At 47.6% G+C, this 18,371-nt stretch overlaps 1 protein-coding gene across 6 annotated transcripts in view; it reads left to right on the forward strand.

The window, feature by feature from the left end:
• The window catches only part of STAG3 (STAG3 cohesin complex component), a 36,000-nt gene extending 27,712 nt beyond the window's left edge, over positions 1 to 8,288 (forward strand). For 2 of the 6 annotated variants that reach the window (XM_055292545.2, XM_055292546.2), the window contains exons 28-34: positions 93 to 221; positions 315 to 472; positions 4,934 to 5,108; positions 5,358 to 5,462; positions 5,706 to 5,787; positions 7,624 to 7,695; positions 7,899 to 8,288. In XM_055292545.2, the coding sequence (XP_055148520.1) occupies positions 93 to 221; positions 315 to 472; positions 4,934 to 5,108; positions 5,358 to 5,462; positions 5,706 to 5,787; positions 7,624 to 7,695; positions 7,899 to 7,907 (730 nt within the window). In that variant the 3' untranslated portion in view covers positions 7,908 to 8,288. The remainder of the gene's footprint in view (positions 1 to 92; positions 222 to 314; positions 473 to 4,933; positions 5,109 to 5,357; positions 5,463 to 5,705; positions 5,788 to 7,623; positions 7,696 to 7,898) is intronic. The other 4 variants (XM_055292547.2, XM_055292548.2, XM_055292543.2 and 1 more) reach the window with 3 other exon arrangements.
• Positions 8,289 to 18,371: the final 10,083 nt, after the last annotated feature.

Consider the following 18,371-nt stretch of genomic DNA (forward strand, 5'->3'; position numbering starts at 1 on the left):
GGGACGGGGAGGGTGCATTTGGACAGGATAGCTCAGCCCTGGGAGGGAAGTGGGAAGAGACTTTCTTCCTAAAAGAATTCTGCCCAACCAAGGGAAGGCATCAAGTTCTCCTTGTCTGAGCTTCCTCCAGCTGGCTCCTCCAATCAGCCTCCAAATCTGGCATTCCTGGAGCTCCTTTCAGAGTTTTCCCCCCGACTCTTCCATCAGGATAAGCAGCTTTTGTAAGTTGGTGGGTGGATAGAGATGTGGATTAGGGAAGGGCCTGCTGAGGGCCCAGTAGCCCCTTCAGCCTTTTGGTTCTACCTCTTTCTTAGACTGTCCTATCTAGAAAAGTGCCTGCAGCATGTCTCCCAGGCACCTGGCCGTCCCTGGGGCCCAGTCACCACCTACTGCCACTCCCTCAGCCCTGTGGAGAACACAGCAGAGACCAGCCCTCAGGTCCTCCCCAGCTCTAAGAGGAGGCGCATTGAAGGTAGAGTGCTGTGTGTGGGTATGGGGGTGCCCAGCAGGTGGTCTTTGGCTTCCTGCAAACTTATTTTGTCAAATATTTCATTGAGCATCTACTGTCATTCAGGGTATTAATTTCTTTCAAGGTTTATCTAGTCAACTGAAAACCTGTATTAAAAATCAAATAGAGGGCCAGGCGTCGTGGCTCATGCCTGCAATCCCAGCACTTTGGGATGCTGAGGCGGGCGGATCACGAGGTCAGGCGTTCGAGACCAGCCTGGCCAAGATGGTGAAACCCCGTCTCTACTAAAAATACAAAAATTAGGCCAGGTGCGGTGGCTCACGCTTGTAATCCCAGCACTTTGGGAGGCCGAGGCGGGTGGATCACGAGGTCAGGAGATCGAGACCACGGTGAAACCCCGTCTCTACTAAAAATACAAAAAAATTAGCCGGGCGTGGTGGCGGGCGCCTGTAGTCCCAGCTACTCGGAGAGGCTGAGGCAGGAGAATGGCGTGAACCCGGGAGGCGGAGCTTGCAGTGAGCCGAGATTGTGCCTCTGCACTCCAGCCTGGGCGACAGAGCGAGACTCCGTCTCACAAAAAAAAAACAAAAAAACAAAAAAAAAATACAAAAATTAGCCAGGCATGGTGGCACACACCTGTAATCCCAACTACTCAGGAGGCTGAGGCAGGAGAATTGCTTGAACCCGGGAGGCAAAAGTTGCCATGAGCTGAGATTGTGCCACTGCACCCCAGCCTGGGTGACAGAGCAAGACTCTATCTCAAAAAAAAAAAAAAAAATGAAATAGAAACTGATGATAAAACCAAATATTGAACTAAGAAATCTATACATTCAGAGTACCCTCCTCAACATCTTGTATTCCATTATTTTCGAAATTTTAGACACTTTTACACAACCTTCATTGTTTTTTACCTTCAGATCACCTGTTGTCTTATAAGTTGCCTAAAGTTTTGTTTTTGTTTTTGTTTATTTTTTGAGACGGAGTCTTGCTCTGTTGCCCAGGCTGGAGTGCAGTGGCACGATCTCGGCTCACTGCAAGCTCTGCCTCCCAGGTTCACGCCATTCTCCTGCCTCAGCCTCCCGAGTAGCTGGGACTACAGGCACCCGCCACCACGCCCGGCCACTTTTTTTTGAATTTTTTGTAGAGATGGGTTTTCAGCGTGTTAGCCAGGATGGTCTTGATCTCCTGACCTCGTGATCTGCCTGCCTCAGCCTCCCAAAGTGCTGGGATTACAGGCGTGAGCCACTGTGCCTGGCTGCCTAAGGTTTTTTCTTTGCTTTTTAAAAAGCAGCTTCATAGGCCGGGCACGGTGGCTCACGCCTGTAATCCCAGCACTTTGGGAGGCTGAGGCGGGTGGATCATGAGGTCAGGAGATCAAGACCATCCTGGCTAACATAGTGAAACCCCATCTCTACTAAAAATACAAAAAATTAGCCGGGGTGTGGTGGCAGGCGCCTTTAGTCCCAGCTACTCGGGAGGCTGAGGCAGGAGAATGGCATGAACCTAGGAGGCAGAGCTTGCAGTGAGCCGAGATTGTGCCACTGCACTCCAGCCTGGGCGAAAGAGTGAGATATTGTCTCAGAAAAAAAAAAAGAATTATAGTTTTAGCTCTTAAGTTAGATTTGTGATCCAGTTTGAGTTAATTTTTGTATATAGTGTGAGATGCGGTGTGATTTCTTTTTGTTGTCTTCTGCGTACCACCTAAAATTATATCTTATACCACCAGGAAACTCTGCTTTAATCAATTAACTAATACATATTTGTTAAGGACCTACTATATGCAAGATAGTATGTTCAGTGTTTTAGGGGCCATGAAGAATCCTCCAGCAGTTTATTATCTAATAGGAAAGGGGGAAATTTTAATTATGGAAAACTCGAATTATGAACAATTGCCAATAACTGCCTGAGGGCTTGTACAAGTGAATGCTGTAGAATTCAGAGAATGATGAGAGCTTTACCAAGAAGATGGAATTGCTGGAGCTTAAAAAATAAGTAAGATTTGTATAAGCTGAACAGAGGAAGGAGGAGCATCATGGGCTGGCAGAATAGCACAAGAAAAGTGTAGAAGGCTGTGGCTGGGCGAAGCATGGAGGTACATAGATCGCTCTGCCTAAAGCGTAGGGTTTGTGAAGACAAGATAAAACTGAAGACATTGTTTTTATTCATTCAATGGATACTGAGCACCGTGTGCTGGGAATACAACAGTGAACAAAAAAGCTAAAAATCTCTTTCTTTAGAGAGTGTCAGTAGTAAATGCTATGGCAAAAAAAGCAGGGAGGAGTGTGAGGAATGCTGGCGGAGTGGGGATTGCAGTCTTACAAAGACTGATCAAGGGAAGACTCAAGAACACAAATGTTGGGCAAAAAGCCTAAAAAATAAGTTAAAAGATACACTTAGGCACATTACAATTTTAATAGGTTTAATTTAGCATTCAGCAATTTATCAATCAGGCAGTGGCAGACTGCAAGCAATTCAGGGCGCCACCACTGAGGAAACCATAGGAGACACTTGTAAGGTGTCTGTGGGAGCAAGACAGAAAATATTTGATTGGTTAGAGTGGAAAGTTCATATTTAGAGGTTGACCATAAATCTCTTGTTAGAGGTTAGTTGGTAGTTTCTGACTGGTTAAGCTTAAGTTTCCTGCTCCTAGGTTACACACAACACTTTCACTCTGAGTTGAGTTTCAGTTTGCTGACTTAGGAACCCAAAATGCAGGAGCCATTTCAGCCTATTGGCCTCCCAGTGAATTTTTTTAACAGGTGAGGGTGCTTAGTGTGTATCAGAATAGCATACCAAAGGAAGCAGCCAGTCCTGAGGCCACGAGGAGATGGGGAGAATGTTCCTGGAATGTTCAAGAAACAGCAGAGAAGACCATTATGGCCAGAATGCAGGTTGTAGGACAGGAGACCAAAGAGGGTGCAGGATCCCAGAGCATCTAAAGCAGAGACTGGCTTTTACTCTGAGTGCAGTAGGAAACCATTGGAGGATTTTGAGCAGAGGAACGACAGGAACAACCTCTGTTTTTAAAGGATCCTTCTGGCTGCTGTGTTGAAAACGACAGGAGATGGGGGAAGGCTAGAAGCTGGGAGACCAGCAGGGAGGTTGTGGCTGTTGTAGGAATCCAGCCCAAGATTCAAGATAAGAGAGCTTCTTAGGCCAGGGGCAATGGTGGAGGTGCCGAGAAACGGCCAGATTCTGGGTGCATTTTCAAGGTATCTCTAATAGGCTTTTCTGACAAACTGGATGTGGGATATAAGACAAAAAGAGCAGTTGAGGATGGCTCCAAGGATTTTGGCCTCACAGAAGGATGGAGTTGACAGTATCTGAGATGGGGAAGGCAGAGAGTGAAGATAGCTGTGGGGGAAGGTTGGGGCATTGGTGTTGGCCACGGGATTACAGGTGGAGATGTTGAACAAACCGTGGGGGCTGTTAAGATGGAGTTCAGGGGAGAGCTGAAGGCTTGAGATCCCTTTGGGATGTGGCAGAGTATAGGTGATATTTAAGGACACGAACCTGAGTGGCTGGGGAAGCCAGTGAAGATGGAGAAGAGGAGAGACTCAAGGGCCCAGCCCTCAGGCATCACACCATTAATAGCTCAGGGAGATCAGGAGGACACACCTGGGGCCCCAAGGTTTCCTCTCTGGGAATCCAAGTCCAGGGATATGGCTCTTCCCTGTTTTCTGTAGCGCTCTGCTTAAACCCATAGCAGCTCACTTTGGGATTATGGTTTTCAGTGGAGAGGGAGGGTAATGGGAGTGTGACTGTTTACAGTTAACAGATGTTAATGTCAATTTGACTGATGCTTTAAAATAGTATTGCCTGGGTTTTCTCAGGCAGTGAGAATCTTTGGATTATTTCTCCTCCTCTACCTTCTCCGATCTCTGCAGGAGATAAGTCCCCCTTCATATCATATCAGTTATACTGGCATTGCAATCACTTCATTTTTTTCTAGCTTTTAGAAAATCCTGTCTCCCATTTTCCAGTTCTTCCCTGGCCCTCATTCGTCCACTCTAACCTCTGGTACCAAAACTCTATTGCCATTTAAAGCTTTTTCTGACCACAGAAATCTTGGATAGGATCTCAAATGTCTTCATTGGCTAACTCAGATCTCTCAATCTTAGAGACTCCAACCCTCCCTCATATTTGTGTTCACCTGTTGACCTGTTACAGTTTATCTGTGAAATGGGTATTTATATATCTTTCCATCTTGTTTTCTAGGCTGTGTAGCAAGTTCTTCTTGGACAAGGCCTAGCTACAATTCTCTAAGCCTTACTTTTTGGTACACAGGGCTGTGTATTTAGTTCATAGGGCTATGCCCATTTGAGGGCAACAGAATGAGGCTGTATAGGTTTTCCATTCTCTTCTTGCTTGACTTTCCCTTACTAAATCCTGCGCAGGTCTTGGAAAGAGAGCATACCTGTCGCAGGCCCTGGGCCGTGGTTAATGTGTGCATCTGCTTGGCAGGGCCTGCCAAGCCTAATAGAGAGGAAGTCTCCTCATCCCAGGAAGAAAGTCTGCAGCTGAACAGCATCCCGCCCACGCCCACCCTCACCTCCACAGCCGTGAAGAGCAGGCAGCCCCTGTGGGGGTTGAAAGAGATGGAGGAAGAAGATGGCTCAGAGTTGGATTTTGCCCAGCGGTGAGGTCATGGAGGGAATCTGGGTGTCTGAGTTCCCAGTTTGGTTTCTGGCTGCCTCCATCTTGCTGTTTCTGTTTCGTGGTTCCCTGCTGTAGCACTCCCTCATTATTGGGTTCTTCTCTAATCCTTCTCCATTTTTTAGCTTTAAAATGCATCTCTCTGAGCTTTTCTCCCCATTAACACCAGCTGCCTGACATCCTCTTCTTACCCTTGATTTTTATCCCATCATTGATCCTGCTTCATTCCCAGCAGTCAGCCCCTTGCAGGCACCCAGAGGTCAAGGTTCTTGGGTCCACAGTATTTCCAGACTCCACGCAACCCTTCAGGTCCTGGTCTGGGCAACCAGCTGATGCGGTAAGCTTTTCTCATCATCTCCTGTCTTCACTTCAAATCTGTTGCCCACTGTGAGGGGATTCCTGTCTCACCCATTGCCTCTCTGTGGGTACTTTTTAGACTTGTTTTAGCCACAGAGCTCTATCTGGAAACCTACTATGCTGTACTTACTGCTCCCCACTTCCCCCACCCCGGGTGTCTGAGAAACTCTCAGGGGTCCTCAAAGAACATTTTGAAAAGCCCGTCTCTTTGCCCCTACATCAGACTCAGCCTTATGGAAGAGGATGAGGAAGAAGAGTTAGAAATTCAGGATGAGTCAAGTGAAGAACGGCAGGATACAGACATGGTGAGTAGACCACCCTGCCCTTCTCTCTCAAGAACTAGGGGCTGATATGCCAAAGAGAAGCCAGGGTGTTTCCCCTCTCTCCGCTCGGTAATGCCTGGTCTCTAAAAGCTGAATGAATCTAGAGTAAAGGAGGACAGGTTATACGTTGGTTTGGACTTTGCTTGGACTCTACTTTCATTAAAGAATAAGGAAAAGAAATTACAAATACCAAAGAAGGTTGGAATAGCACTCTCGCTCCCAATCCCTAAGTAAATATTGTTGCCTCCGAACCCCCTAGGAATTGGAAGGAGTCCTAATGCTGGTGGTGGGAGGTCATTCAGTCCAAGTGGCAGCCCCTTCAGTGTCTCTCCTCCCAACACATGACCCCCTGTCCTCCCTCTCCCTACTAGAGGGCTTCCCCTCCCTGTCCCTTCCCTCACTCCCCTTCTAACTTAGCCTGTTTCCCCAGGAGGAACTGCTGCTGGTGTAGTGGGAAAAGCCTGGCATTTGGAGTGAGGTGACGTGAGTGCTAGTCCTCAACTCCATGTCAAGTTAGCGCTTTACCCCTCCTCAGCCTCCATTTGCTCATCTTTATTTTTTAATTATTTTTATTTTTTGAGGTAGAGTCTCCCTCTGTCACCTAGGCTGGAGTGCAGTGGCACAACCTCTGCCTCCTGGGCTCAAGCAATTCTCCTGCCTCAGACTCCCAAGTAGCTGGGATTACAGGTGCATGCCATCACGCCCGGCTAATTTTTTTTGTATTTTTAGTAGAGATGGGGTTTTGCCATATTGGCCAGGCTAGTCTCGAACACCTGATCTCAAATGGATCCACCTGCTTCAGCCTCCCTAAGTGCTGGGATTACAGGTGTGAGCCACTGCGTGCGGCCCATTTTCTCATCTTTAAAACAGAGCTGTTAGCCTGTAGTTCCAGCAACTCAGGAGGTGGAGACAGGAGGATCAATAGCCCGAGAGTTGGAGTCCAGCCTGGGTAACATAGTAAACACCTGTCTCTTAAAAAAAAAAAAAAACAATTCAAAAATAAATAAAATGGACCTTTTACATAAAATATAAGGTAAAACCACCTTATAAATGGAAAAGGGCTATGTCTGAGTTCAGGCTACTGTAACAGAATTCCATAGACTGGTGTCTTACAAACAGAAATGTATTTCTCACAGTTCTGGAGGCTGAAGTCCAAGGGTTGGGTTCTGGTGAGGGCCTTCTTCCAGCCTGCAGACTGCTGGCTTCTAGTTATATCCTCATCTGGAGGAGAAACAGCAAGCTAGCCCTCTGGCCTGGGCTTAGAAGGGCATTCATCCATCCATGAGGGCTGCACCCCTATGACCCAATCACCTCCCAAAGGCCCCGCTTCCAAACAGCATCACACTGGGGGAAGGATTTCAATATGTAGGTTTGGGGGGACACAGATATTCAGTCCATTACAGGCTGTGTATCTTCTGCTGTTATTCTTCTGTTCTCTGCAAGGAGGGAAAAATAACAGAATAGAACAGAACAGGGGAGACTTGTGCTCAGAAGGAGAAACCAAACAATGATATCTTCAAATCAGAGACTAGAGAGCAAGGCCTCTGTTAAAATATTATTTCCTAACATCTCAGAAAAAATCCATTTTCTGGTTTCCAAACCAAAGGCATTTAAGGGGCTCAGTCAGCAGGCCAAGAAGCGCTCTGCAGTCACGCCTGATCCTCATGCCCACACTAACTTCCCTCCCAGGAGGTGCCATAGGGGCCTGCTGTGCCCATATTTGTTCTTATGAGGCTGGGAAAGGAACTGGTTTTTTTTATTTGCGAAGTGATAGAAGTGTGGAAAGGCCTTTTTGATTTTTAACCTCATTCTGTCTAGCAAGCAAGTAGCTACTCTTCCCCCAGTGAGCGTGGGCTGGACCTCTTAGATTCTACAGAGCTGGATATTGAGGTGAGTGTCCCCAGAGCAGGAAGAGTTATGTGTCCTTGGGAAATGCTAGCAGGCAACCCATGCACTCATCAAATTGACAGGCCATAGCCTGGGGGTGGCCCTCTGAGCTATCTCTGGGGCTTTAAGGGTAACCCAGGGGAGGACGGTCTGCCCATTGGCCCGTTACTGTGTCCTGTGTATTCCTTTCATCTTTCTCATTATAGGATTTCTGACAGGACTCTGGGCCCCTCCCCAGCTCCACTCCCTACCTCAAGAATGTGACCATTTGGAAAAGGCAAAGAGAAAAGGAGCAAAATGAAGCATTCCCCCAGGCTTCAGCCCTGGGCTCTGAGGGGAAAGAGTTGGGCATTGTTTTTCTAACCTAACCTTTTCCTCTGGTGATGTTGGGGTAGAGAAGCCGAGAGACCCTGTCCTCCCTAATGCACTGTGGCCCAGTCCCCCTGCCTTTTTCACGTTCTGTTTGGAGTGGAGAGGGGCAGCACCTCTCTGTGTTTAATGGAAACAGCCCATAGTTTCCTGGATTTTTGGAACGTCTTTCTCAGCCTATTTTGTGTCCTAATGATTCGCTCAATAAACATGTTTGAATCCACACATTCCCTAGGTGTGGCCTGAGATCATTAAACTGATGGAGGTCAGGTTCTTGGTCTGCTTTGTCCCATGGCCCAGCGTATAGGTGTCCCCACACCCCGATGGTGCTTTGTCTACAGGCTCTCCAGGAAGTATTGCTTAGTAACTGAGAGGCGGGGTGAGGCAGTGGAGATAGGGAGAGATTGACTGCCTGTGAGTAGTTTATCTAGTGGCCACAGCCTCTGCAGCAGTAAAAGTTGTGCCGACAGGTGGCAGAGTGGAGCAGGACCTTGTGAAACTACCTGTCTCACCCCCGTGAGCCAGGCCAGGCCATGTGTCCTGGCAGCCTTCACCCAGGGGTTCTTTCCAAAGGAAATTTTATCCTCTCATCCCAAAGATACCCGTCATAATTTGGAATTTGATCAAATCATAGTATCTGAGAGTTAAAAGGAAACTAAGGAGTTACTCTAAATGTCCAACCCTAAAATCCAAGTGACAGACGTCACTTTCACTCTTGCCTTCTCCAGCTAGTTCTTCACCAAATTCTGTCAAGACTTGGTGAAGAAAATTCTCTGGCCTCTGTCCTCCACACATTGTCACCATCATCTCTCACCTAGACTGCTGCAGTGCAGCCTCAGGGCCAGCCTCTTGAAACTCAGACAGACTTGTTTGCTCTTGTTTTTCCTTGTGGAGCAGCACAGCACCTCTGTTCTCTCTTGTCCCTCTGACAAGCAGTATTTGAAGACAGCTATTGTCATTTTGTACTTTCACTGTTTTCTTCTGTGGTTTAAGGAATGCTTCAGCCTCTCTCTTTAGATATAATTTCCAGTTCTTCCCATCATGGGCACCTGCTTTAGTGACAGGTTCTCACTGTGGTCTTCTAGGCCAGACACAGCCATCCAGCTAGTGATCTGTGCAGAAAGAGCCATGACTTCCTGCGATCAGGTCACTCAGCCAAGACCACCTCACCCCTTTCATTCTCCCTCCCCGCCCCCACCTGCCCCTCCCAGATGGAAGCTAGAAGAAATTGGGTTGTGAGTCTCCTTTTGGAAAGGTAGCCCTGGGGGAGTCAGAGCTGGGGTGTGGGGGAAGGCTAACTCATCGAGTGATCTTTTGCCTGTATTCAGGTAGAATAGCTCTGGGGAGAGGAGCCTGTTTGTGGGATGAGGGAACAGAGTGGGAGAACTGAGGAGAAGATGCGGAGGTCTCTAAAAATCCAGGAGGGGAAAGATTCCTGAGTTATTTAAATACTAACCAAGCTAAGGGTGCTTCACAAGAGGATAAGAGCAGCTTGGGGGCTTTGCATCAATATGGACACCTGTGTACAGCCAGGCAGCCCAGTGCACTGGGTTGAGTCACAGCCTTAGAATCTGGGAGCTTGACACCATGCTCCCTAAAGCCTTTGACACTGTTTATTGAGAGGCTGAGTCTAGGTTGTCTCCTCTTGAACATGGGCTCTGTGATGCTTGACTAATAGAAGATGATAGAAATGATGCCATGCTAGTTAGTGGACCCAGATTTTAAGAAAACTGGCAGTTTCCATTTCCTGTCTCTTCCTGTACCTGGGTTCACACTTGGAACCTGGTCACCATTCTGTGAGCAAGGCCAGCAGCCGAAGGAAAAGGCCGTGTGTAGGTGTTCCTGCCAGCAGTCCTCACCGAAGTCCCAGCCAACATCCATGCTGGCTGCCAGACTCAGTCCAGACGGGAGTCAGATGATTCCACCCTCCCCTGTTTTTCAATTTTCCCAGCTGAGGTCCAGGCATCAGGGAGCAGAGACAGCCCATCTTTTCTGTGCACTTTCCAAATTCCTGACCGTGGAGCCCATGAGCATAATAGGACGTAAACCACTCAGTCTGGAGGGGTTTGTTATGTAGCCATAGCAACTGGAACAGGGCCGTAGAGTCATAAGACTCCCAACTTTTGGACATTTATATCAGTTTTTTTTTTAAAAAATTGTAGGTTATATAAACACATACTAATTCTTCTATGTTATACACATTTAAAATGTAACAGATGAGTTGATGAAATAAGTGTTTTAAAATATTTCATTGGTTAACAGTGCAAAATACCTTTTTGCTCTTAAAAAAGGGCTTAGTGAGAGCAAAGTGAGAAACATTTTTTAAAATCATGGTTCAACATTTTCTGAAGTTCAGTTGAAAGTTCAGTTTAGGGCTGGGTGCGGTGGCTCACGCCTGTAATCCCAACACTTTGGGAGGCCAAGGCGGGCAGATCACGAGGTCAAGAGATTGAGACCATCCTGGCCAACATGGTAAAACCCCGTCTCTACTAAAAATACAACAAAATTAGCTGGGTGTGGTGGCGTGTGCCTGTAGTCCCAGCTACTCGGGAGGCTGAGACAGGAGAATCGCTTGAACCCGGGAGATGGAGGTTGCAGTGAACCGAGATTGCGTCACTGCACTCCAGCCTGGCGACCCAGCAAGACTCCGTTTCAAAAAAAAAAAAAAAAAAGTTCAGTTTATTCTGATACTTAATTTTAATGACCTTCATAACTGCCAGGAGTACCTCTCAAAAATAGGCAAATCCAAGTGGATTAGGTGCCTCTTTGCAGTTACCACTTTTTAAATAGATCCAAACCTGCTGAAAATCTTCATCTAGAAGACTTGTGAATAGGTCAGAGGATGATTTCCCGGCGCAGACAACAGTGCTGTTGTGAGGATAGGCATTGTCTGGGAGCACAAAACCTGAAATGTGTGAGCTGCAGTGTGTGGTGATGGGCTAGGGGTTTGCCTGTCTTCCCGCAGGATACTGATCATATTCCAGGGGAATCATGACTTACAATGTTTTTATCTACATTTGATCTTGGCCAAAAGGCCAAGAAGCGATACTGTGTTTTTGTCTTAAAAGGTTAGAATTTTTCTTTATTTCTGCTGCACAACATCTGTGGATATTTTTTTGTGCACGCCCTCACCCTGACAGGCTCAGCTGTGAAGGGTTCGTGCCAGTGAGCCCCACTGCTGGTCATCCAGGACAGCCCAGGGCTCTGGCTTCTCAGCAGCACCTCCCACTGGCCAGGCCCAGACCAGGCTGGACAAGCCTGAGGCCAGCTCAGGTAGCAGGCACGGAGGCCTCTGCCCAGCCTGGTAAGTGATGCAGAGCAGTGCTTTTCAGGGGCTGGCACTGTAGGGTCCAGCCCTACTAGGTCTATGGGTTTTTCTCCTCCTGTGCGGAGATGAGAGATCATAGAAATGAAGACACAAGACAAAGAGAAGAAAAGACAGCTGGGCCCAGGGGACCACTACCACCTAGACGCGGAGACCAGTAGTGGCTCTGAATACCTGACCGCGCTGCTATTTATTGTATACAAGGCAAAAGGGGCAGGGTAAGGAGTGTGAGTCATCTCCATTGATTGATAAGGTCACAAGAGTCACGTGTCCACCGGACAGGGGGCCTTTCCCTTTTAGGTAGCCGAGGCGGAGAGAGAGAGGACAGTTTACGTCATTATTTCTTCTATACTCTTCTCAGAAAGATCAAAGACTTTAATACTTTCACTAATTCTGCTACTGCCATCTAGAAGGTGGAGCCAGGTGTACAGAGTGGAACATGAAAGTGAACCAGGAGCGTGACTGCTGAAGCACAGCATCACAGGGAGATGGTTAGGCCTCCAGATGGCTGTGGGTGGGCCTGACTCATGTCAGGCCTTCCACAAGAGGTGGTGGAGCAGCGTCTTCTCTAACTCCCCCGGGAAAGGGAGACTCCCTTTCCCGGTCAGCTAAGTAACGTGTGCCTTCCCAGGCACTGGCATTACCACTAGACCAGGGAGCCCTCTATTGGCCCTGTCCGGGCATGACAGAGGGCTCACACTCTTATCTTCCGGTCACTTCTCACCGTGTCCCTTCAGCTCCTATCTCTGTATGGCCTGGTTTTTCCTAGGTTATAATTGTAGAACAAAGATTATTATAATGGAATAAAGAGTAATGCTATAAACTAATGATTATATTAATATATAATCATATCTATAATCTATTTCTAGTATAACTATTCTTATTCTATGTGTTTTCTTTATTATCCTGGAACAGCTTGTGCCCTCGGTCTCTTGCCTTGGCAGCTGGGTGGCTTGCCTCCCACATGGCACTGCTGGGCATTGTCTGTTAATATTGAATAATTGTTTTAAGATTATTTTCAATGATTTTCAATAAGGCTTTACCTTTTTTAACTTGCACTGTGGCCATGAGCTCTGCCAGAAGTGACTTGTTGGTGTTATCTCCTGAGTTATAAAGTGAAGGGATTTTTTTTTTTTTTTTTTTTTTTTTCAGATTACTGAGTCTTCAGTTACTAGGTAAGTCGCCCCATCCTTATAACTCCAGGTGACACTGACCGGGGTTTATGGGATGAAAGAGGAGTGTGTGCTTGGATGATGGGGTGTGATATTGAAGGGGTGAAAGGTTTCTTCTCACACATTGACATCGTGAGGTCTTCCTTGAGTGCTTTAGATCCTTCCCTCAGGATAGAATGAAATACTGAGATCCTAGAAAGGATTCACAAGACGAGTCACTCATCAGTGCAGATTCACCGATTCACCCCTAGATGTGTGTGGGATTTTGACGGCAGAGAGAAACAGGCACTGAAGATTTTTGGTCAGGACAGGGCAGAGAAATAAGGAGAAGAGTTGAAAATTCACCAAAGGATAGATAAACCCGGGGCGTTTAGAGAAGACCTGTAGTGTGCAAAGGAGCCCAGAATCCTGGGGAAACTTGGAGGGAAATATACTTAATTTGATTCACTAAGTTAGGCCCAGTGAAGGGATTGGGCGGCATAGGTAGAAGCCAAAAAATAAAGCATCTTGTATTGCTGGAGTAGCCTCTGTTTCTGAGGTCACATCCGAACTTAGCGAGGCAGCTTAACCTGCTTAGAGACGTGGGTTCAACACCTGGCTCCTGCACTGCCAGGGCAGAGGACTGCCGTTTGCTGACACAATCTTGTAATTCAATTTAATTTTTTAACCAAGGTGCGGGAGAAGGCAGCTCCACATAATGCTGAATATTATGGGTTCTGAAGTGAAAATTTTTGTCAGGGTTTAAATTTTGGCTTCATTGTGTAAGTAGCCTTTCCACCCCAGTCAAGTTATTTCCCACATAAAGTGATTGCTAAGTATGGAGCTGATGTACGTGCATCACTGAGAATGGGTTTAGCACATGGTATCCACTGAAGACGCTATCTCGCATTAGCTGTATTACTGTGATAAAGGATAAGCTATACTTAAAGTTACAGAGGAACAAAAGCGGCCCTTTTCACAACATTTAAAACAGGCATGTAAAAATAAATGCAGTAGTGACAAGTCTTATGCTACAGACTCAGATGAGCAGAAACAACTTTATTTTTCCTCTATAATTTCAAGCTCTTTTTCTGCCCAGCTGCTGAGAAAATTTAACTTCTGAGTCTTCTTGGCTTCCTTCCTTTTCCCTAAGGTTGTGTCAAGTGCCAAAGCATTTAGGGGAGGGAGGAGGCCTCTAGTCCTCTGTCAAAAATATTTTGGATTTTTCTAGCCATTTCCCTTTCTCTGTGGTGAGACTAGGCCCTCCAGGACCCTGTGTTTTGGCCCCAGGAATTGAGACCATCCGAATCAGCTGCCTGGTCTCAGCTGTGGGCCCATGGGCCTACAGAAGAACAGAGGCTCCTCAGGGCTGAGCTGTTTGCTGCCCAGAACCAAGGCTAGGATGAGGAGCTCAGACTCTTCCAGTGGAAGCAGTGCTAGGACTGAGACAGCCCTGCCTGAAGAGGGGACATTGACATGCAGTTGATCTGCCTGGGAAGGTGTAATAGAGATGAACTTATGTCATCACATCTTCCACACAAGCCACAAAGAAAGCTAATCCTGATTCCTGGTGAGAAGAAACCAAACTCAAGGAATGTTTTATATCACAGGATGGTCATAGCCTGTACTGGGGCACAAGCCAGGGCTGAGTAGAGTGCTGCCCCTGCACTCACTGACTTGATCCTCTTATTTACTCTGTGGATCGGTCCCTGTTGGGATCCTGCTGCTTTGGGAAATTGCTGTGTTAAGCTTGAGCTATGAAATTGTGGCCCTATTTCAAACCCATGAGGGCCTAATTCTACAGACCGACCACTGGGCTGTTTTACTGCAGCAGGACTTGTGCTGGGGATGCAGGGATTTCACCAAGGAATGTTGGGCAGGAGGTGGCCATTGTGAAACCTGTCCCATCTTGCCTGTACCTCCTGGCTGAAAGTGGGATGCAGGACTTAGATTGCCCAGCTTAGGAATTATTTGTGGTTTTGCTGTTCACAATTCTGGAGAATGTTCAGGGATACTCAAGAAGTTCTGAGAATAAGGGCCCTCACATATATCAGAACATGAAAGCATTCCAGTTAGGACCTTGTGATATTGAAACTAGAATAAGCAACCCAATGGATAGACTATGAAAGAGAATCCACATATAGACCTATGTGTAAGAATTTATGATCAAGGTGGCATTTTGAAACAGTAGGGAAGGAGCCCAGCAGCAAATGGTCTGGGGACTCCTGGCCCTCCACCTGAGACATTACACAGCTCTTTTTTTGAGACAGAGTTTCGCTCTTGTTGCCCAGGCTGGAGTGCAATGTTGGGATCTCGGCTCACCACAACCTCCGCCCCTGGGTTTAAGTGATTCTCCTGCCTCAGCCTCCCGAGTAGCTGGCATTACAGGCATGCGCCACCACAACCAGCTAATTTTGTATTTTTAGTAGAGACGGGATTTCTCCATGTTGGTCAGGTTGGTCTCGAACTCCTGACCTCAAGTGATCTGCCTGCCTTGGCCTCCCAAAGTGCTGGGATTACAAGCGTGAGCCACTGTGCCTGGCTACACAGCCTTTTTTTTTTTCTTCTTTTTTTGAGACAGAGTCTCGCTCTGTCGCCCAGACTGGAGTGCAGTGGTGCGATCTCTGCTCACCACAAGCTCCACCTCCCGGGTTCACGCCATTCTCCTGCCTCAGCCTCCTGAGTAGCTGGGACTACAGGTGCCCCCCACCATGCCCAGCTAATTTTTTCGTATTTTTAGTAGAGATGGGGTTTCATCGTGTTAGCCAGGACAGTCTCGATCTCCTGACCTCGTGATCCGCCTGCCTCGGCCTCCCATAGTGTTGGGATTACAGGCGTGAGCCACCGCGCCCGGCCTACACAGCCTTTTAATACCACCTCCAAAGTAAAGTTCTTCATGGACTAGGAAGAAACTCTTTATAGAGTTATGCATAAAAACAAAGCCATAAAAATATTTTCATAATCTTAGCCTTCCTAAGCAATACACAAAAACCAGAAATGATAATGTTAAAGAACAAGCCTCATGAAAATTCAAACAGGGAGGGGAACGGAAGGAGCTGGCCAGAGGAGAACTTTGTGTTCTATGCTGTTTGAATCTTACACAATGAGAATTTAGGGGATAATGTGACTTAAAAAATTGAAAAAAAAAAAAATTGAAAATGGTGGGTAGTCAACTTTGTACCATGGCTTTTAAATCCCTCAGTAAGTTCTGGGCTCCCGTATTGGGGTGAATAAAAAAGACAGTTCCTCCAGGGCTCAGTGTCCACCTGTGAAAATGCCCCCAGGGCTGCTGAGAACCCAACTGGGAGGCCACCTGCAATCCTGTGATGATCATCCAAGAAGGAAGGGCGCACTACTCTGGGGCAGCTTCCTGGAGGTGGTGGGATTTGATCTCCTTCTTACAAAGTGGGATTTCAGCAGGTGGTGTAGGGAAGTTTAAATTTTTTCCCTGAAGGTTTGATAATCTGAGTCTATGAAACAAACATAAAACATTAACAGGAAAAAAACCGACTTAAAAATGTTATTACGTGCACACATGAGCACAAGTCATACAAAATATATAAAAAAAGAAATGGCCAGATGGTTGACACTTTTATAACCGTCTTGAAATTACAGAAATAATGGGAGGCTTAGAGCACAGCAAGACAGATTAGGGGAAGGGGAGAGGAGAGACTTGGCTAGCAAAGGTCTCGTTCTGCAGGTGACACCTCACAGCTGGTGCTCTGCGGAGCCTGTGGTAAGCAAGCCCTTCAGACCCTTAAAGGGGTCTGCCTCTCAGTTTGTCTTTCCTAGATCCAGACACGGGGACTGCAGAGAAAGGCTGTGTGCATCTGCTATCTACTCCACTGTCTCCTCTGCAGAGGTGGATTTCCCTGACTGAAGACCACGTTGCAGGCCCACAGCTGCCTACAGGCCCTCTGGGCAACCGTCCCAAAATATGGCAAAGAAACCTATTCTGAGGTTAAATATTTTGGTTTCTTTCAGTGGGAGGCAAGGGTCTTCCGGAGTAGGGAGGCAGATGTGCAGCAGCCTCAGGTGCTCTAGGTGCTCTGCAGCTACGCTGGCCAGGCCACCTGAGGTAGGTCCCCTCTGCACCAGTCTCACACCCTGCCTGGGGGATGGTAGTGGAGAAAGCAGTAAAAGCAGGTCTGAGGCAGGTGTGGAGATCAGTACAGGTGGCCTGGGCGAAGGGCAAAGGGTAAAGAGAATGTTGGGAGCCATGGGTGACTGGCTGCAGGCATAGGCACCATGAAGGCCACTATGGGCTGCAGGGTGTGGATAAGGGGACAGAGTTTACCCCAGAGACCAAATTGGTTTGTGTCAAACACCACAGGATTTTTATTTTGTATTTTTTTAATTTTTTTTTTTTTTTTTGAGATAGGGTCTCACTCTTGCCCATGCTGGAGTGTAGTGGCGTGATCTTGGCTCACTGCAGCCTCCACCTCCCAGGGTCAAGTGATCCTTCTGCCTCAGCCTCCCGAGTAACTGGGACTACAGGCGAAAGCCACCACACCTGGCTAATGTTTATTTTTTGTAAAGGCAAGGTCTCAGTATGTTGCCCAGGCTGGTCTCAAACTCCTGGGCTCAAGTGATCCACCCACCTCAGCCTCCTGAAGTGCTGGGATTACAGTCATGAGACACCACATCCAGCCAGCACCACAGGATTAAGCAGACATGATGAGTCTTTGACACGGGCAAACCAGGGCCCAGAGAGGTGACTTGGGACAGGGCTGTCTCTTTAGTCCTTACCACACCGTGGACGAGATCAACCTTAAGACAGCACCCTGGGCTCTCACTGGACTCTGGATTCCGGGTCACAGCACACAAAGCAAACTGATCCCTGGAAAGGGTCACCTGTTGCTGCCTAGCAGCATTCTGGTAGGTTTGCATCCTCGAGGTGACATAAGCAGTGAAGCAATTCAGAGCAACATTTATTTATCAAGACAGGGTCTCACTCTGTCACCCAGACTGGAGTGCAGTGGTGTAATCATGGTTCACTGCAACTTCCACCTCCTGGGCTTAAGCGATCCTTCAACCTCAGCCTCCCAAATAGTTGAAACTACAGGTGCCCCCCACCATTCCTGGCTAATTTTTTCTTTCTTTCTTTCTTCTTCTTTTTTTTTTTTTTTTTTTTTTTGTAGAGATAGGGTCTCACCATGTTGCCCAGGCTGGTCTTGAACTCCTGGACTCATCCTAAAGTGCTGGCCTCTCATTCCCTGTCTGTACACACCTCATGGCAAAGGCCAGCCCGTTTCCTCCCGGTCACCCCCAAATCTTGCTGCTTTTAATTCAACTCAGAGGTATGCACTTGAGGTAGGAGGGCAGGGGAAGTGCGGATGGCAGGACATGGATGGCCCTTGAGGCATCGGCTCTGGGTGTCATGGGCTGTGAGAGTCAAGAAGGGCAGTGGCCTGCCTGACTTGGGTTCACTCTGGCCACTGCAGTGAGAACTGAAACCAGCCAGGCCAATTCTCCATTGTTCGTGCTCTTCCAGGCAGGAGAATATTAGGTCTGGAGTCACAAGGTAGCAGGGGCTGGGGGTTGCAGGGGGATGTTGGGAAGAAGTGGTCCTTTGGTCAGGGTAGGAAGCCAGCAGGATTTCCTGGTGCATTGGAGGTGAAAGGGAAGAGGCTCTGGTGGCTGTGCTTTGGGCCCGAGCAGCCAGAAGCCAGTTGCCATCACCTATGACAAGGGAGACAGCGCCTGGGGCAGAGTCCAGTATGGGGTGCGTTCAGGGTAGATCAGGAGGTATGAGTGGGCAGTGGGCGAGCCGGGCTGGGGGTTGTGTGGGAGGCCTGGGTTGCAGGTGTAAGCGTGGGACCCACGTCAGATTG

The sequence above is a fragment of the Symphalangus syndactylus genome, chromosome 9, assembly GCF_028878055.3.
Source record: "Symphalangus syndactylus isolate Jambi chromosome 9, NHGRI_mSymSyn1-v2.1_pri, whole genome shotgun sequence".
Lineage (NCBI taxonomy): Eukaryota > Metazoa > Chordata > Mammalia > Primates > Hylobatidae > Symphalangus > Symphalangus syndactylus.